Source organism: Anopheles darlingi, chromosome 2, assembly GCF_943734745.1.
Source record: "Anopheles darlingi chromosome 2, idAnoDarlMG_H_01, whole genome shotgun sequence".
Classification (NCBI taxonomy): Eukaryota; Metazoa; Arthropoda; class Insecta; order Diptera; family Culicidae; genus Anopheles; species Anopheles darlingi.
Window position 1 is genome coordinate 34,187,440 of NC_064874.1, and position 19,463 is coordinate 34,206,902.

At 47.6% G+C, this 19,463-nt stretch overlaps 5 protein-coding genes across 10 annotated transcripts in view; 2 read left to right on the forward strand and 3 right to left on the reverse strand.

Moving 5' to 3' along the window:
• LOC125949110 (uncharacterized) overlaps window positions 1-11,265 on the reverse strand; it is a 47,040-nt gene extending 35,775 nt beyond the window's left edge. For 4 of the 6 annotated variants that reach the window (XM_049675815.1, XM_049675817.1, XM_049675816.1 and 1 more), the window contains exon 1: window positions 9,928-11,265. In XM_049675815.1, coding sequence (XP_049531772.1) covers window positions 9,928-10,132 — 205 coding nt within the window. In that variant the 5' untranslated portion in view covers window positions 10,133-11,265. The remainder of the gene's footprint in view (window positions 1-9,927) is intronic. The other 2 variants (XM_049675814.1, XM_049675813.1) reach the window with 2 other exon arrangements.
• A 2,326-nt stretch (window positions 11,266-13,591) lies between these two features.
• Window positions 13,592-16,268, forward strand: LOC125959188 (protein FAM161A). Its single transcript, XM_049691999.1, has 4 exons — window positions 13,592-14,020; window positions 14,162-15,298; window positions 15,427-15,665; window positions 15,743-16,268. The coding sequence occupies exons 1-4, from the start codon at window positions 13,592-13,594 to the stop codon at window positions 16,266-16,268; spliced, it is 2,331 nt and encodes a 776-aa protein (XP_049547956.1).
• A 257-nt stretch (window positions 16,269-16,525) lies between these two features.
• On the reverse strand, window positions 16,526-17,878 carry LOC125952122 (uncharacterized). Its single transcript, XM_049681403.1, has 2 exons — window positions 17,511-17,878; window positions 16,526-17,444 (listed from the first exon to the last, which is right to left on the reverse strand). The coding sequence occupies exons 1-2, from the start codon at window positions 17,624-17,626 to the stop codon at window positions 16,778-16,780; spliced, it is 783 nt and encodes a 260-aa protein (XP_049537360.1). The 5' UTR covers window positions 17,627-17,878; the 3' UTR covers window positions 16,526-16,777.
• Window positions 17,871-19,041, forward strand: LOC125952120 (transmembrane protein 192-like). The gene is made up of 4 exons (XM_049681401.1): window positions 17,871-18,093; window positions 18,158-18,293; window positions 18,389-18,665; window positions 18,725-19,041. The coding sequence occupies exons 1-4, from the start codon at window positions 17,909-17,911 to the stop codon at window positions 19,015-19,017; spliced, it is 891 nt and encodes a 296-aa protein (XP_049537358.1). The 5' UTR covers window positions 17,871-17,908; the 3' UTR covers window positions 19,018-19,041.
• A 64-nt stretch (window positions 19,042-19,105) lies between these two features.
• The window catches only part of LOC125952121 (transmembrane protein 192), a 2,197-nt gene continuing 1,839 nt past the window's right edge, over window positions 19,106-19,463 (reverse strand). The window contains exon 5 of the mRNA XM_049681402.1: window positions 19,106-19,463. This exon is cut by the window's right edge and continues 414 nt beyond it. The gene's annotated coding sequence lies outside the window, so the exon portion shown is untranslated.

Genomic DNA, 19,463 nt, shown 5'->3' on the forward strand with positions numbered 1-19,463 from the left:
GGCGATAACTCAGGAATGTTCGCTTCCTTTGCTGATCATCTAAATGCAGCACTTGTTTATAGTGAAGATGGCGTCGGCGATCGAACCGACTATTTGACTCGGCTGCTGACGCATCTCCACTCACTGTCACGAGGAACGCACGCCGTTCGAGGACAACACGTGGCAATGAGGGAGCTAATACAGAAATGGATTCCGCTGCAAGATTCGTCCAATCCACGTGGGGTGTGTCACCGTTCTCAGGGCACTTATGTAGTTCGTGAACTTGAATCAAACTCAAACTTATGCATTAGGGACCATGCATCAGTCGCACGCGTCGATCGTTATAATTAATGGACAGCCCTTCGATCACGGAGGCAACCGAAAACTCCCAACAAACCCCTTCCTAGGCCAGACATCAACCAACCAGCTGCTACTGACCAGCGGCCACTTTTCCTGTAACAATTACCGTCATGATTATCATGATTGCAACCCTCACGGTGGCGGAGGTGGCGGTGGTCCTCGACTGTGGTCGGGACTCGCGCAGTAACAACGAACACGTGCCGTCACCTATAGGGACGTCACGGACCTCCCACTAGACCCCCCCGCTCCGGTTCCTGGTCCTAGCGATTAAAGCGAAACGCAAACGCAGTCTGTCAAGTGGTTGCACACACTTGACGATCGTGTCATCGTGTGTATGGGTAGCGTTTCCCGCTTGCGTGTTGCAAAGTGCCGACGATCGCCGACAAGTGGCATTTAAATATTCCTTCCGCGATCTATGCCGCCCTCGGCGCGTGGTGTAGAAGAAGAAGCAGGGAAGAAGGGAAAAAAAACACAAAGCTTATGAATTCCATCTTTAGAAGGGAGGTTTGACACCTCGATCGTTGCATCAGTGAGTATTAGACTGATATGCACACCACGCGGAACGAATAAATAATTCCTACTCCCAAGGGGGGTTCCCGGTTTGGAATTCGATCAACTGGAGAAGCTGTCACAAACTTATGCGCGAATCGCGCTCAACGAACATGTGTGCGCCAAAAATGCTGCTTCTCTCGGAGCGAAGTATGGGACGAAATCGTCGAATGGGGGGGAAGGGATGGAAAACTACTAGCCACTTGCCACGATCAGTTAGTCAGCGTCAGCGGATGGAGTAGTGGCGCTATAGCCGAGTGCACCAGAATTTATGAGCTGATAACCTTTGGTAGAAGTAATTGCTTGCGTATGCTAACAGTAACGGATTGGGATCCGTGCTTCGACATGCGATAAGCTTGCCGTGGGTGTCAGTTCAAGGAGTTACAAAGTTCAGCGCGTTATGGGACGATTTCCTTAACATATCGATTCGTTGGAATATTATTTCAAAAACCGTTTACCAATAATTATTTGTTTTCCACAAAAGTTACCACCATAGCTGTTAGTTGTAGTGCTTTGAACTGCTTAAATGCAAACTGATTAAATGCACTTTTAAATTCATCACCTTACTCAAGTATTTATTTGTAATTGATTCTAAGCTACTGCCACCATCAGTCTTTAATTACTAAAACCGAAAATCAGCTTAAAATGCTGTTGCTATGTTTAATACACAATCATGGTTCTCATTAACAGCTTAGACTGTTACAATCATTCCTCCATGTAATCGAAGTTGTTCGAAAATCATGTCCAGCAATTTTAGTATGGGCTGTGATTGCCCAATTTTTCTTGTGCAGCCTTTCCGCAATTCTAAAATTGTGTGAATGCTTTGCTAGATAATTATCTGGATAAAATCAGCCAAAAATCGTTCTAAATACGAGTAATCGTTTGTTTAATTTGGAAAAAATCCAAACTATTTTCCTGCCATCACAGGGGAATTATGCTTGTTGGCCTCCAGTAAGCTTCAATAGCATGTTTTCTTTAGGTTTTCCCAAGTAGTTATTGACATCCATCGTCAATCTTTTTTTTGTTTTTGCTACTATCACATGTTTTGACTTCCCTTTACAGTGTCATGTACCAGTTTGTTAGTTTTTTTTATAACTCAGGTAACAAGATGTCAATAATAATGTACAATGATGTATACAAATGATGTTTTCTTTTGATAGAGCAATTTAAAATGTAGTTTTCACTTACTGAAAATTAAATATATGCAAGTGAGGCTATCGTTATCAAACACCCTATTTCTGGACATCGTCCATCCCTTAGTTAATAATTTAAAATTCTTATAAAACATCTTTTTTAAAACGGATAAACGGAGAATTTTCCATAAATAGAATTATTTTTAGGACGCTTTATTCGAGCGCGCGATAGAAAAAGCTAGAGAGAGGCTCTTAGTATGGCAGAAACTTGAAGCATTATTCGTTGATCTCTAGTCGTTTTTTTATAAAATCGATAAAACACAATCCATCATAACAACAAAAACAGCGCTTGTGCGAACCACAACCACTCGCCTATCCCCGATGCTGATGTTTTACTCAGCAACTGTAGCAAGCGGCCAGGCAGGCAGGTGACAAAAGGCAATTGACTCACCACAAAGTAACAGCAACAATAATCGTACGATTAATCATACCATTATCGTACCGTACCACCAGCGAACCACTCTTTCAAACGCTACGCACCCACCGTCACGAGGCGAAGCGTGGCGTGGCGAGGATACCAACAGTTTGGCGACGCAACCACCCCAAAAACAATGTGCTGAATGTGCACAACAGCAACGCACACTTCCTGCCAGAATCAACATACCCCGAACCGTCGGTTCTGTCGATCAGAACAGAACAGACCCGGACCGAAGCGAAATTCCTTTCGGAGGAGGAGACCACAAACTCCAGAATGGCATCGCGCAGGGATATTTGATGCGCGATCTCGGCCTCGTCGTCCGCGTCGTCGTCGTCGTCGTTTGCATTCCGCCACTATCAGCGCATTCCCAACGGCGGGCGTGCGCGTTGGTTCTCCTGTTCCTGGGCAGTGCAAACATAACCCATCCACTCCATCCGGTTTCCGCTGCGGCCACGCGAACAAAAACGTGCACCAGCCAACCCAACCCCCAGCAATAGTGTACCATGTGGCGTGTGCGTGTGTGTGGCACTCCGATATCGAAGCGAAGTCCAACGGCTGCATCATTTAATGCCATCGTCATCGACGCAACCACCACATCGTGCAGTATATCCAGTCATCGGGGAGGGAATAATAACAAATCTCCACCACTCGCCTTCCTCAGTGGCGGAAGGGAAGGAGGACATCGTCGTCATCGCGCCTGGTACGCGGACGCGTGCGTGCCTCGATCTTGACCGGGGAAGGGAGTTCGAGGTGTGAAATGCAATTTCGCGCGCGCGGAGAGGTCTGGGTATGCATTTTGATTCGTGTTAGCGAAGGCGGTCCGACCATAACTGGGCTGATAAAAGGAGGAGGAAGAGATGGTGGTCGTGGTGGTGATGATGTCTGGCGGTGTGCTCGACTGGCACGTGTGTACGGTGAGCTTTTATCGAGTCGTCGAGCAAAAGTGCATCATGATGGTCCGGAGTTGTTGTTGGGGGAGGGAACATGCCACGCGGAGTGTGTTTGTTTAAATTGTTGGCTCTACTCTGGCATCGCTATGCATCTATCGTGGCCGCCTTTCGTGCCTTTTATCATGTCCAGTCTGGCGATGCGCAATCGAAATGAATGTTGGAGTATATGTTTTGACGCTCCTGCAACGAGAATAGATCATCGCCGATCACCAGCCATTTTGAATTGGCACCTCGGTCGGATCGGTTAATTGGAAAGGGGGTGGCCACTGGCCTAGTCGACGGAATGTCTCGTTGGTGTGTCTGGGACGACAAATGATGATGATAATTGCACCACCAACCGGGTGGTGAGCGATCAATGGCCTAACGAGAAGGGAAGATCACCGATAAGAAGGTAGTGTTTGGCGTGTGGTGGCGCTGCTGGAAGGTAAACACCTTACACTCCTCCCCGCCTTACCGATTCAACCTCTAACTCACTCCTAGAAGCCTGATAAGCCCCCCGTTGGTGTTCGGTTTTCCACTCAACCAACGTGAGTCTCGTTTGTCAACGCCGATCACGCCGCCGATAAGCGACGTTCTGGTGCGCCGCTTCGGGCTTCGTGTTAGACGTTCTGGCTCACGTCTCACCTAAACCTAATCTCTCAGATGCAAGCCACGCATTTAGCGAGTGATGTGTGGTGTTTGCGCTTTGCCAATAGATTCCGTGGAGCGAATAGATCCCGCGGCGAATCCAGACTGCTCCCCTCTGCCTCTTCCGGGATTCCGAAGGGAAGGAATTTCCCGTGCGGCGCGTACGAGAGTTGATCATGAGCAATCGCATCCTGCAAATCCCCGCAGCGAGCGAAAATCTAGAATAAATAAAATGGATCCTCTCAACTGCCACCGTCCATCGACACCGAACGCCGGTAAACAGCTTCGAAATTAACCAAAAACCCAAACCCAAACACCGTACGGGGTCCAAACCGTATGAATGGCGGTGTCGTTATGGGGCCCCCATGGGGGTTGCGATCGAAACCGGCGCAGAAGGTACGTGACCACTTTGCCAATGTAAGCAAACACGCGCGAGCGCGCGCCCGACGCGTTTCTTGCTTGCTGGCCACGACGTAGAAGCCTCTTCTTGCCGGACCGCGTCGGTCACTCGGTCAAGCCGGATAGAAGGGGATGGTTCGTAACGGGGAGTGGGAGAAGACGGGCGTGTCGTTGCATTTTCCAGCCAAATCACGCCACCCCTTTTTGGCACCTCTGGAGGTGGTGGCGCCTCTGCCTTTTTTTGATTTTTTTTTTTTTACAATTCGCAGAAGTCGCCGGTGGTAGGAGATACACACACACACACGCTCGCATACATTTGTTTAATTTTATGATTATTGTATGATTGCGGGCAGTAGCATAAATAATGCTTACCTTCTCCTGTCTCCCCCTTTAACTCGATCAACGAGACCTTTACCAGCTGCCATTTCACCAGTTGGTCTGGTCGAGTGAAATATCAATTACAGCTCTCGTCGCCGTCGTCGTCATCGCCATCTTCCACCTGCTGCTGCCGCATCCCCCCAACAGAGCGCCACAGACAAACAACGTAAAGTGCGCACCACTCCGATCAAGGCGGCCGGGGGAGGAGGAATAAGAGAAAATGAAGAGGAAAAAAAAGCGGAAAACTAAATGCATTCCACACATGCATTGCCAGCCACTCGATGCACTCGCGTTATCGCGTTAGCCCGAGCAAGGTCTTGTAATGACTGTGATTATGGGGAGCTTGTTGCTTTTTGCCTTTTTTGCTTTTGTATTGCAAGCGAGAAGCCTACGCGTGGCGCCACACCAGTTCCGGCTGCTATCATGGATTGGAAAGCAATGGAAACGTTTATTGTATTTAAATAAAATACAAACACAAACCCTATGAACCTATGATCAGCCCATCGGGCGGGGAGCAGTGGAAGCATTAATTGATTGGATAGTAGCCCGCCTCGCCGATTGCGAGCGAAAGGGATCATTGAACACGGTTGAATAGTGTATTTATCACCTTGGTATTAGCAGCGGTAGCGGACAGGTGATGGCAGATGGCGTGGATTACGGCTGCTGCCAAGGTGCTAACCGGCTGACGTCATCAACTTCTGACGAGAATCAGAAGCATTCCGAGTCACTGAGCTGCGAAATTAGGCGCGTTAGCCTCGGGGTGAGGGGAATTAGATTTTCGCTTGCATGAAGTATTATCCTTCACGCCAAGAGAGTGTTGGTGGCCGCAACCGAACCAAGGAGGAGGACAGCAACCAGGACGACGAACGTTTAACGAACCAGATGATTACTACAACGTTTTTATTATTGCACCAATAGATTGCCAGAAGGTGTTCGAGGTGGTCTGTTGTTTCTCTGAATTATCGTACATTACAAGATAGAGGTAGCATTAATTTAGAATGATGATATGCACATTATTCTATCTCTTCATTGAACTTAGTTTTAATACAAAGTTTTGAACATAGGCTTCAAATACCGAGGTACAGAATACAGATAATATAAATAAAATCACATTTCAAAGTTATGATCATATTTCAAAGCAGATTTCTTTAGCAAATTAAAGTATCAATGCATATATAGGGTACGCCATCTAAACATGGGCTATTTAAATGTTGAATAACTGCCATTTTTCCGCAGATTGTGGAAAATGAAAAAGGGGGTTATGTTATAGGTAATGCAATGCCATTTTTTTTGCAATTGAATCAGTATATAATATCGATCAAATGACCGGCTCCATTAGACAAAAGCGGCATTTTATCGGCAATGCGCATGGTAGTTGACAACATTTCGGGGACAACGTTTGCTGACATACACCTTCCTCTTCAAATAGCAACATAAAATTAATTAGGCGCCGTAAAACCCCGCAGTTCTAATACAAATTGTCAGTTTTCGTAATTGAACGATTATTTTCAATATGCAGCGTTACATTTTCAGTTCGCTTATTTGGCGTGAATCGATCTGCGGCGTCGTGTTGATCCAAATCGGCTTATTCGAGATTGATCGAGTTATTCATCATTTGAAAAGATCATAGTTAGATGGCGCTTTTGAATCAATAAAATAATCCAAGGTTCAAACCTAACATAAAATGGAATGTTGTATCCATGGTGTAATAATTAGAAGCGTAAGGGTATGAAAGCATTCTTTTAACTAGAAAGACATTCATAATAAAAAGTTGTTGGAACTTTGAATAACATTTCATCGAAAATGCTCAGCAATAATTTTTAAATGAATATGAAATGAAATGATGAAATATGAAAACAAAATGACATTCTTGATGATGACACGAGAATCCAAACTTTAAGATATACTGTAACGATCATTTTTGTATAAACAACGAGTTTGTCACTTGATACATCTACGTTCGTGAAAAGTAGGTTGACAGAAGAAGGAAAGAATGCACTTCTCACTAGTCGGCAAGCTCGACGATAGAGAACATAAGGGAATGGATGTACCTGTGTGCACGAATCGTGTGCAGCTCCAATAATGGTGTCAACCTCCAACCATGCGTGTAGACAGTTGTAGAATCTGGAAATCAATTTCACCTCTAGCCGGCAACCAGCAAAATAAAAAAAAACCAAACCCCATCCTATATATAGCCATCCGTGGGTTGCATCGTTCGCTAGACGGAGGCAAAAGTATGAAATGCATGCCGTCGCCGGCCGCCGATGCCGACTGCAACCAGCCACGCACGCGATCCGTGCATCGTGGCCATCTCTTTTTTCACGCCGGCCGGGAGCCAGTTTCTCATTGTGATCTGCGTGTGTGTCTCTTTGGAACCGGATCGAGCGGAAAACTAGGTTATGGCGTGCTCGCGCTGCTGTGTTTAGCGATTCGTTTTCACTCTCGGACGAACTTTCGCTGCCGGCCAACAAACCGGTGGCTTATACTGGCGGCGACGACGGCGATGGCGATGGCGGCAGCGGACGGTAAGTGTCTTCGCCCCGCCCGAGACATCCGCATGCCCATATGGCCGAGGGGCTGGCACTTGCAGCGAGCACCACTACTACCGGCCCGGTAACCCTGGCCTTGAAAGGGCTCCCCACAGCGTCCCTCGAACTCGGTCGTTGGCGAAGGCGCCAGCCACACACAGACGCACACACAGACTACCGTTTGACGTCGCCATCATCGCGAGCAAAACTTGCAGCGAACGTGGCAGCAATGTCGCTGAAAGTACAATCGAAGCCCGTGCCGCGATGCGAAACTGGTTGGAAGATACATAAGGGAGGGCAAGCAAGAGTGGGGGGTGGATCATGTGCAATCGTCGTCGAAGCGACCGAGCTCGTCGAATCGTCACCACGGAAGGAAGTGCAACAGTGTGCAACGTGCAGCGAGCGATGTTTTAAAAATATAGACGTCGGGGAGCAATGCAAAGCAAACGAACGAACGCCAAACGGTGGATTGGCTTGGTGAGAAGGCAAAGCACGGAACAGACACATAAACCTCTTGCAAACATCGTGCGACACACACACACACGCAGTCAGTCTTTTCGGGGAGGGAGTCGCGATGCTGTTTTGAGATTTGTGCCGTGGCGGATCAACTTTATTATGAAAACCCCGATAGCTAAGGATACGCCCGCTCAGAGGGGTGAGATTTTGATGAATGAATCGCTCGACGAAACTGCGCCATCTACTACTGCTACTGAAGGGGCGCCCCGTGACGAGAGTGTTACTTGAGCATAAACAGAAGAAAAAGCGCAAAAGATGTTAAACCCATGGGAACGGAGGATGTCGCAGCTCTTTTCGGGGAATTTCTTTCCATTCCCAGAAAACATTGTTGGGAATCCCGTGGCATGCCCGCAGCAGGTAAGCATGCCAAAAACGTAGCAAAGAATCTGTCACCATTGGCTGCCGACAAAGGTCAGGGGAAAACATTCGCTTGTTTTTCGCTGATCGTAATTGTGTTTTCGAGGAAATAGATCCTTATTTTCTGTCGTATGTTAGCCCGTCATGTAATTATGAATCACATCTTCCACTTCTCCGAATACCTTATTTTATTTCTTAACGGATAATTGTAATAACGTGTCCCAGCAAGGTGTTTACGATACGAATTAAATTCAGGGAATATGGGGGTGTTTGGTGGATACTAAACGAATTTAGAAATACTTGTGCAATGCAAGAAACTAAGACAGATGGTGAGAGTGCGTCACTAAAAGTCACACAGTCAACAGTGTAGTCACAAAAGAGTAAGACTCTAAGTATCTCAACAGACGGCTTTGTTCTCTATTATATCCTCATTATCATATCGAAATGAGTCACAAACTGCTTCTCGTGTGCTTAGTTTAAATAATAAGCCACCATGGAAACTTTTTGCATTGAATCTTATTGACGTTCCACAGGATTGCATAGTAATTTTAATGAAACAATGCAAAGATCTAATTGATTTAGCATGCTCAGCTATCACGTTTTAAATATTTTTTCATTCGTTCAGTATTGCTTCATTATACAAAACGATTGCATTGCTTCTTATGCTCGTAAATAGCAGAATATTTTCAACATCTAAAGGGTCATAGGGCAGGAGGAAATAGCTGCTCTCTTTACTCTTTATATTGTCTCTTTGTTGTTTTTTTTTCCCCAATAGGTCTGGTGTGACCTGTTGTTGAAGAAGAAAAAAAGTTTGCACCTTGATGCCTTACTAAACATACAATGTAGCACAGCGATGCTGCCTTTTGCGGGTCAAAAATCAACAACGTGCGGTTTTAAACAATGTCCCCTGATGACGCCAACACACCAAGCGGCAGCAGCTGGCACACCGGTCGTCCTTAAATTTGACCCACTTTCCCACAGTCCATTGAGAAAAAGCGCTTCAATTACAAATTTTATTCTACGCATTACTGGCACGCTAGGCCAACGTCCCAATTGCGCAACACCGGCGCGTTGGCTTCGGTTTCAAACCGCGAACCCTCCCCTCCCCTGTGGCCAATATACCTTCTCCGTAGTATTTCTGGGAAGGGACGAAATTTGTGACAGTTGTGTAATGCAATCAGCAAAAACGGGGATGACCGTATAGCATAGTCGTCCTTGATGTTGCGCACGTATTCGACACCGAGTAGACCGCCGGCGAGGGAAGCGAGCGGATGCGGATGTGTCTGTGGCACAGAAGAGGAGCAAGAGCACGTCCTTGAGCCGAAAAGAAGCGGGTCAAAGACCGCGGCCTGGTACGACGAGCTGGTGCCACCAACCACCGGGCATGCGCGGTTACTACTTTGCAGAAACGGAAAAAGGACATCCGGGGTGACACATCGGACTCTCGGAGGCGGAGAAAGGAGCAGAGAAGATAACCGAAAGCGCTTCCTACCGCGTTCTCGCTATCTCATTCTCTCCCCCCACCTTTGTCTGCGGTGGAATTTCACTTTCCGCGCGAGAATCCACCACCATATCCCATTCTACGTGGCCTACGTACACTCCACATCAAAACAAAGACTCTCTCTCTCCCTCTCATATTCTCTTTCTCCTATTACCCTTCCCTGTTGCCTTACCTTTACGACGACCGTACGGTCCCAGGAAGGCGACTCCTTTGCCGATCACGTTATCATCGATGTACTTCATAATCTTGAGCGTATCCTCCGGTCGCTTTGCCGTGGCAAAGGTCGCCTTCGGTTTGCTGGCGGCGGCCGGACGTAACGGGAAGTCATCGCCGCTCAGCGACAGGCTCTTGGTGCGGCTGGCTTTCTTAAGGCTCATCGTCGTGAGCGCTCCGCCTCCGTCTCCGGCACCGTCCTGTACGGTTTCCACGGTTACAGGCTGCTTACTAACGGGCGAAGGGGGAGGGATGGTCCGGAACAGGTGAGACGCGGGCTGCTACTAGGATCGCACCGCTTCAGCTGGCGAATGGGTGGCCAATTTAAGGATGCACCGATGGCAGGACTACTAGACCTACCACAACCGAACTCACTAACGATGACCGCGATGCACCACGAACCACCATACGTCACACACCGGTTGCCGGAGGGAATGTGATTTTTGGATAGAGAAAACCGAGAGAGAGAGAGAGAGAGGTCACAGCAGGGCAAACAACTAACAAAACGCACACACGAATCTCACGCACTGCTTTGGGGCGGGGGGGAGACCGTGAAACCCGCCTGTCCTGTTGTTTTGCGGAAGAGATCTCAAAATTTTCCACTGTCGCTGCTGCTGCTGTCACACACGGATCGCGCACGACCACCAGCACCACGCTCACAACACATCGAAGCAACCGACTCCCCTCTTTTTTTTGTGTGTGACGAACAACGTCACCTTATAGACGACAACAACACGGTTCACGCACGGAACCCCACTACACTCACGCACTTCTGCACACACACGCACGCACGCACGCACGATGCTTTGGCCTTTATTCTAAGCACAAACCGCGCCTTCTTTTACGCCTTTTTCTCGTATTTTACTTCTCTTTGTTGTCGTTGTTGGGGACACCACACACTAAGCGCACTTGGATGCTTTGTATTCTATTTTGATTGGGCGGTTTTGTAACCCGACAACCTTGCTCTCTGCATACGATGGTCCTCTGCGATCTAGCCTACTACTACCGATCTAGTGGCTTCACTAGCCCGTAGACGCACCTTGGGCAGGCAGACCCTGTACGATCATATATCAGCGGCCCAAGGCTGCTGCTGCAAACCGAGATCTTCTGCCGCAGCTGATGACGACACACGGGAATTAAACAGCCCCGAAGGACGAGGACGAGTTGAACAGAACCAAAACACACAAGGTACGGCACAAGTAGCACGGCACGGCACGGCACGACACCACCAGGGAGAGAACAAATAGAACCGGGAGAAATCTAGGGGGAGGACCGTGTCTTTCGCATCCGCGAGCGGCTGAAACGTGAATGAGCCGCCGCCGAGCTCACGCAACCCTTTTCACCTAGCGTACGACGAGAGAGATAGAGAGAGCGAGAGAGAGAGGGACTTTGAGAGCGACGAGTTTTTGAAGAGCGGACCGTCGTTGTACAATGTGTTCCAAGATGAAGGCGCTACCTGATTGTGGGGCTATCGAGGGGCTAAGATGGAAAATCGAAACAAGGATTCTAGATAATTGATTTTATTAAAAAGACATACTCAACAACGTTTTGCAGGAAAAACAGATGGTTGAGCTTTGGAAACCACACTAAAGGTGTCCCGTAATGAAACAATTAAGTATCTCTTTATATTTTAAAAATGTGTTTAGTATGTGAATTAATTCGTGCGGTTTTACATGGCATTGACAATCGCTTGAGAGCACTTCTGGTACTTTAGCTTCTTTTTTTCATTGCCAAACTAAGTCTGGAACCGTTTTTATAGTATTTTGCTTACTAGTGTAATTACCCTCGTTTTGAGGGATACAAATTTCCCTGCCAGCCATTTGTAACAGGATGTTTTAACCAAAGGAAAACATCGTTATTCTTGGCATGAAAAATATATGTTTGTGGGAGTTCCTATTAGTTACTTGAACACCCTGAGGTATGCTGACTCATTGAAAAAGTAGGATAATCAAAACTACTAGACATTTTGTCGTTTTGGTAGTAGCATATTTTATTCTGATTGTTTTGATGTTCAAATAAATACCCAACGTTACCGAACGAATTTATTCACGAACCTAGCATTTTTCTACATTTTGTTAGTAAAATATACAATAAGTCCCAGTTCAAACAAATTATGTACCGAAAGGGAATAATTGGATATCTGTTTATTTAATAAAACCACATTGACTTCCTTCGGTCAATCCCCACGGGCACAAAACGTGGTGTCGCTATCATTGAGGAACGCACTGCGATTGAACGCGATCAGCTGTTTCTGTTTACGCAATTAATCCATATGGTTGTAGTTGTGCTTGCTCTCATGTATGTGTGATAGGTGGAGCATATGGAGGCGCAAAGTGCATCGCGTGTAGCCGACGAGTGCGTCATCCATTGTTGCAGGTTTGTGATTGATTTTTTTATGACGATAATTTAGTTTTAACGTTCGATTCTATCGCTTAGCAGGAAGTAATTGTCACGTACGGATAACGTTTGTTTGAATTAATCACTGAAGCGAAAATGATTATTTCCGCTTCTTAGCATAAGGCGGAGCACCAGACCTGCTACAAGATCTGGGACTTATATTTGAAAATTGCTTTAATGGTACACGAGCTTTGCATAATTGATATCCACTGATTAACTCAATTTATTTTATTAATTAACACATTTGATACAATGTTTATAATTTCGCATAATTCGCATTCGCATATCATTTCACACTTCACCTTTTATACTAAGTAATAATGGCGTTTACGGAACGAACCACAGGGTGCACACAGGGGTGGATGTTAAGTAATTTGAATCAATTCTATGTACCGCTCCATGAAGCATCGCGATTATGCCATATAACAATAATGATTGAATCAAAGGACCAAATCATGAGCACATATTAATACCTGCTCTCGACGGCGCATGTATAACTTCCGATTTGAACATTAATTGCACATAATAAACACCCGAACCAAGTTGCGCTAGTTACGATGAGAAATCCCACATGTTCCGAGGGCAACACAAAGGAAACAACAACTTCTGATCCTCATTTCATCGGGACAAAGGCCTGCGTAACGCATCCCAGCCACATGAATTCAAACGTGATGCAGCACATACCACTCTATACCCGTTGTGTCGAGTGTAATTCTGCAAATAATAACCTTTGGCTCAACCAGTCTAGCCCCGAAGCAAGAAGGACCTCTTGCATTTCCTTACCGAGCCGCGTCCATGTACCTCAGGGAATGGCTCGTAATTTCGGTAACCATGGCGCGCTCCAGCCAACACACAACAAACAAACAACAGATTTTCCCTGGTTTCGGTGAAAATTCCTCTATCGGCCAGGTCTGGTGCCAGCGGCAGACAGTTTCGGTAGCATCCTGAGCCCGAGTCGAACTGAGCGAGAGGCGGATTAAAGTGCCTTTTTCCAATTTCCAGGTCACGCCCTGGAGGAAGTTCCAACCTTAAAACCAAAAACGATGCCACCCGAAGTGATTCAAGTGCTCAGAGTGCTACTGTCCTGAAATCGAATCGTCTGCATGACTAGCGGAACGTACGGACCATAGGCACTAGTAGGGCGGGAGTCAAGACGGGGTTGGAAGTGATCTAGATTGTTCCGAAACATTCCCAGTTGCTAGTAGAGGTGCTAGGGCGTGCTGGCTATGTCTGGCCACGGTCGTTCGGTGTTTGTGAACTCGTGCATCAAGAAGCCGCTCAGCCCATCGAGCAAGCGGCCGAATCCTTCCTTCCTGGTGCCCCAGTGCAGTCTCGACCGTGGGCTGCAGGACTCACGCACGCAGGACGCCATGAGCACGATCACGCGCAAAAAGGCGGCCTCCAAGTGTCCGTTAGCTCGGAATGGTCACTATCGCCGTACACGATGCTGCTCCCTGACCCACCAGCTACGCAAGGAAACGGACAACTTCCAGACGATGGTACAGTTCTACGATAGTATTCCGGATTACAACGATTTGCTGCACCTGCCCCGCGATGAGTTCTACTGTCGGTTGAACACACTGAAGAAAAAGCAACGGGAGCTGAAATCCATTTGTTTCGCGAGCGATCTGGATGGCAGGAAAGACCATGGACCGGTTCATCAGACCGATGAAACCACTGGCACTAGCAGGACACACGGATCGGAAAAGTATAACATTTCCGGTGAAAAGGATGTTCGGCACGAAGTTAATGCTGGACATGGTCGGAACATAACCGAAGCTCAGGAGGAAAAGGAGCACAGTGAACAGGGGTCTGATGATGGCGATTCCTTACACTCCTGGAGTAAGTCGCCTCCGACGGTAGTGGATGCCACTGAGACTGGCGTTAGACCAACGGGTGTGCTACGGAAAGGATCCGCCAAATCCGTCCGTATCGAGAGCCACAAGGAGGATAATCTTAGCGATGTGCTCGGTGAAAGCAGTCAACGTTACCGTCGATCCGGTACACCTTACGTGTCCGATCCGGACGAGAGTGCGGCCACGACCACGACGACAGCGACTACCAAGAATGCCTCCCCTTGCGCCACACCACTTCATTCGGATTTCATGGAGCGTTACGATCGGTACGTGAAACGGAATCTGCGCTGTAAATCGGCCAGCCCGATTCGGAACCTCGCCAACATCACCGTACCGCAACCGTACAAGATGACGCAACGGGAGGAAGAGCAAAGGACGGTGCAGGAGTTGCTGCTAAGCAGCCAAGCTGCCTTTCCTTCGCGTGAAACACTGCCGGAAGCTTCTGCCATCAAATCGCAGCCTCAGTTCCGTGCCCACCCTGTACCAATTACTTCGCGCATTCCCCTCTTTGATATCATCATGGCCGATCAAGAGTATCGGAATCGGTTGGCGAAGCTAAACTCCGAGATTGAACTGCAATCCCAGATGAAACCGTTCCAGTTCTCCGAGCGGTTGAACCGAGGAAACAATCGCTGTCTTAGCCGAAGCCTTTCATCGCCGGCGCTTCTCAGCACCGGATTGGATGGTGCTGGGCATACGATGCCACGTACTACCTTCAAGGCAAAACCTTGCCCAAAGAAGCTGTTCAGTAACTACTTCTATACCAAGGCCTGGGAGGACGAATACTTTCGGCATCTCAACAAGCGCATTCGGGCCGAAGAGATGCTCCGACAGGCGACACTTCCTCCCTCGATGGCCCGACGTGAACGTAACGAACGGAAGAACTGTCTTTCGCGCCACTCGACCGGACTGGCGGAGGACACCGGCAAAGAGCGGCCCAGCAGTGGCAAGTCCAAGTCGAAACGTAAACGGAAGGTACGTAAAGCGAGCAAACGGCGGAAAAGTATCGAGGAGAAGTGCGCCGAATATTTTGCCTCCGTAGCCGACCCGTCCGGGGTAAGTCCTTCTTCGTTGTCCGTGTGTATCTATCGAGTGAAGTATGTTTACCTTAAGTGTAGTAACAGCCGTCGATCGTTTCGGATTACACGAGGGCCCCATGGGAGTGGTAGCTAATGATCTTTCTTTACATTCCTCTTCTCGCATAGATACCATATCCGACCAGCAATTCCAGCTGTAGTACGGACAATAACCGCGGCTCTGGTGATACACCGGCCCCGATATACCCCGTCAATCGTCCCAATCTGGCAGCTACGCTGCGAACCGAATGGTGCCGTAAAAAGCTACGTGAAATGGAGCTCGATGAGTCGACGGCCGAGAAGAAGACGGTTCCACGCTGCCGATGGGGAGTGAAAAAGTCACAGGCGTTTCAGAATCTGAATTTAGAGTAAGTTGCACCAAGGGAAAGGTGGCACGGCGTTACAACTAATTATCAATCTTCCACTACATCCGTTTGCCCGATAGCCATACGCATCAGGAAGAGCTAAACCTGCGGCTCGCTACGAGGCGAGCAGAGCAACGGTTACGGCAGGAGGAACATGCCATCAACATGGAACTGATGAGGCAGCGAGTCAAGGCGGCTCCACTACTGCTGGAAGGACCCCCGCAGTGGGGTCCCCGGTTAGGTCACGTGGCACATCGCTGTTCCAGCTTGAACCGCGAACCGGAGAATGTACTTAGCCGAAAGCTCGAAAAGACAACGAAGATGCATCCACACAAGCTGTCCAATTCTTCTGGAGCACCCGGAGCAGTCGGTACGGCGGGGAAGAAGTGTGAATCACCATCAACGAGCTGCACTACCGCCACTAGCTCCATTGGCCACGGCCATAGTCGAACGATGGTACAGGAACGAAGCCGAAAACAGCGATCTGCCGAAAGACGCCGGAATACGGGGAACGGGAGCAAACTGAGCAGCTATTCATTTGACTCAACGGGCAAGCACAGCTACAAGCCCTGCGACAGCGAACTACTGAGTCTGTCCGACATCTAGGCACTGTTCTAGACAGGCCCGGGCATCGGTAGGACCAAGCTATTCGGCTGTACGACCAGGTTCACACCGAGTATCGATTTATTAAAATGCACAATCAGATCATTGTTAATATGCTGCTCAGTTCCGAGCAGTTGCCGGACTAGATGGGTGCTTTAGTTTTTTACGATTCTCGAGTTTGCATCCGGTATCTGTGTGTCCCCGTGTTTCAACATTTCGTGTTTCTACGTTTAGAACAAAAGTGTAGTCAAATTGAACGTGTGTGATGTGAGCAATGGATTATTGGGAGAATCTAGAATAAAACATAAGAAATGAGCATAATGTTCATGAATAATGTATACAATAACCATTTATTTTTTCCGCCTGGGGAAAACAGCTTTTAGTAATTTCATACTAACAAGAACATTTTAAACAACAAATACCAATACTACTTCACCATTTTAGAGACACAAAGAAACCCACAACCTAGTATCCAGTACCAGTATGAATCATGCCAACTTCGTCATGAATCTTCAGCAACGGCTATCGACACCGTATGCCTTAGCTTTCCGCTGTAGCTGGTCGTGCTCCATGCGTAAATGCTTAATAAGTTCAGCTTGCCGTTCAAGCTGCCACTCGAATGGTTGCTCCTCGATTTCCGTATCCGTCATGCGACGATAGCGCAGGTCCGTTTCCTTGTCCAAGCCGTCGGCGTTCCGGATCTCGTTCAGCGCTCTTATGAAGGGCACGTTAAAGAACAGTTGCAATAGCAGCTCCAAACCCCACACAACCATCACGAACAGCTGCGGTGTGATGGCTGGGTTCAGTGCACCTTCTGCTTTGTTACCGTTGGATGGATTGCCGGGTGTGTTTCCTCCGGGACCAGTGGACTCGTATGGAAACAGGAAGCGCACCTGATTCTGCACCGTCAACAAAATCACGTTCCAAAGGGTAACGATCTGTAGTGGAGCCTTCCGATAAACGGACAGTGACCGATAGCGATCAAAGTCTGGCTCGAGTAGGCGAGCAAACTCGTGCTTACAACGCTCGTGGATCACGTATGTCACCGACCAATAACCAACGCGCAGGTAAATGATGATAAAGTATAATGCCGAAGCGTGATCTCCCGGTAATGTCCAGCCACTTATCAGCGCCACAAGCCCGATTAACACGATCGCGATGGCGAGCAGAAGCTGCACGCTAAGAAAGAAGGGATCACAAAAGAAACATAAGATAACGTATAGGAACGTGGAGCGTATTACTTACCTGAACATAAAAATGACAAAAATTGGACGAAACTTGGCGTCGGTTTTGGCCATCGCTGGCGGTGAGTAGAGTTTCGGGTTGGATTGAGGAAAGCTCACGGACGGTATCGCCGACATTGTTGCTGCCACGCGGACGAACAAAAACTACCGCAACTGATCCGTTGAACTCTGATAGGATTCACCTGTGGGATTAAAGAGCCACGCAAGGGATCCACACAAGGATCAGAAAGAGAGAAATAGTGTTACCGAGTTTTCGCTCATTACCAGCGAGATACTGAGGTGTCCTGCGGCAGGTTTAACCCTTTTGCAACAGATCTTCTCTCAGTTTGTTGGCCTCTTGCTTGGACAAAGGGTTGGTGTGTTTTGGCAGAATCGTTTAATCGAGGATAGTAAGAGAAAATGTCTACATCATTTCTGACCCGCGGACTGTCGTCATTTCTGTTTAAATCGTTTGCAATCGGATCGACCAGTGTGGCCGGTAGGACGGTAGGACAACCCAACCAATCGTTGTTCCACTCCACCAGTAATACCATGCAGGAAGATTCGATGCAATTCGATGAATTGCGCACGGTTGCCAGTGCTTGGTAAGCACAGCAGAAGCTAGCAGATGGCGGATTCAGCGCGGCTCATACTTCCGTTACTTTGCAGCATTCATCTGTTTGTGACCATCGGTCTTACCGTGCTCTCGGTGATCTATACACTGCAACAGTGCGATACCGATACCACCTGTTCGTACTACTATATGTTGCTGTACCTGCGTGGAATCTATTGGGCAGCCATCTACGTGAGATTCTGTAATGATTTCTAGACATTCTGCAAGTTGTTACATTCTTCTTTCCGGATTCTTTTTGTTTTCCGGAAGGCGCTTGGCTGGTGCAGTTGATCCACTTGTACAGTAAGAGTCGTCATCAGGCTTTGAAGCGCGGTGGATATCATTCGTTTGCCAGAAAGGTGCACCGCCACAAGAAGTCGAGCTTGCTGCTGGTGACGGCGTCTAACACGGTGCTGCTGCTCGTCCATACCGTCATGGGCCATGTCTACCGTGGAGCCTTCCTTCAGCAGTGTTTCACGCAGGGTTTTTCGTCTGTAGTGTTTGTGGCGTTCTTTACCTTGTTCGAATCTTTGATCCTCATTCCGATACAGCTGTCCTACATTGGTAAGTGACCGAGCAAGTACGCCAAGAATCGTACCGTTTTCAAGGCGTTTATGTTTCAGTCCATGTCCGTGTGTTCAACCTGACCCGACCGGCTCCGGATGTGCTTGTGAAGGAGGAGGCGCTCATAATGGAAATTTCTCCTACCGAAGATTATAGCGTCGACGAAAGCTTCAAGAGCGTCACCGATAGAAAGGAATTCATTCAACTTCAATCGGTTCTGATCCGCAACCTGAAGCATCAGAACAATCAGCTTCGCGCCAAAATACGTGACATACGCGAAACGGTCGAGATTATGGCGGACAATCAATCGCTAAACTACTCGCTGGCAGAGCAGTCGCTTATTGGAGTTTAATATCGGTGAATAATGTTACCGGTTTGCTATCGATGTACACGTCACGATCGTGTATGCGAAGATACTTAAACTGTGTCAAATAAATGTGTTGGTAGTGTTCAGCAACATAGTTAGTTACCTGATCATTTATTGCCCTTCTCAAATAATTATTATTATCATATCATTTATACAATGGAACCTAGCAAATGGTTTCTGATTTATCTACAGTTGTATACTAACGAAAAGGGAACTGCATTTTGTGGGGTAAATTTCCATTTTAACATCAAACGAAGCGGGTTAAAAAAATGATCCTTATGTCTTATTGAATTCATCGACGTCAATCCACAGATTTTTGGATGAATATCGAACACAGTAGTAGTTTTTTTTTCTGCACCAGTTCTAATGCATTTTTCAGTCCGATTGGTATTGAACCATACTCGCTCAAGATATTCCTTGAAACAATACAC

Coding starts and splice junctions, on each gene's coding strand:
- LOC125959188 (XM_049691999.1), top strand. CDS start 13,592: ATGTCTGGCCACGGTCGTTCGGTGTTTGTGAACTCGTGCATCAAGAAG. Junction 14,021..14,161: donor GCAGGAAAGACCATGGACCG/GTTCATCAGACC, acceptor GAGGAAAAGGAG/CACAGTGAACAGGGGTCTGA. Junction 15,299..15,426: donor TAAGTCCTTCTTCGTTGTCC/GTGTGTATCTAT, acceptor CTTCTCGCATAG/ATACCATATCCGACCAGCAA.
- LOC125952122 (XM_049681403.1), bottom strand. CDS start 17,626: ATGTCGGCGATACCGTCCGTGAGCTTTCCTCAATCCAACCCGAAACTC. Junction 17,445..17,510: donor TTTGTCATTTTTATGTTCAG/GTAAGTAATACG, acceptor CTTCTTTCTTAG/CGTGCAGCTTCTGCTCGCCA.
- LOC125952120 (XM_049681401.1), top strand. CDS start 17,909: ATGTCTACATCATTTCTGACCCGCGGACTGTCGTCATTTCTGTTTAAA. Junction 18,094..18,157: donor CGCACGGTTGCCAGTGCTTG/GTAAGCACAGCA, acceptor GTTACTTTGCAG/CATTCATCTGTTTGTGACCA. Junction 18,294..18,388: donor TCTATTGGGCAGCCATCTAC/GTGAGATTCTGT, acceptor TGGCTGGTGCAG/TTGATCCACTTGTACAGTAA.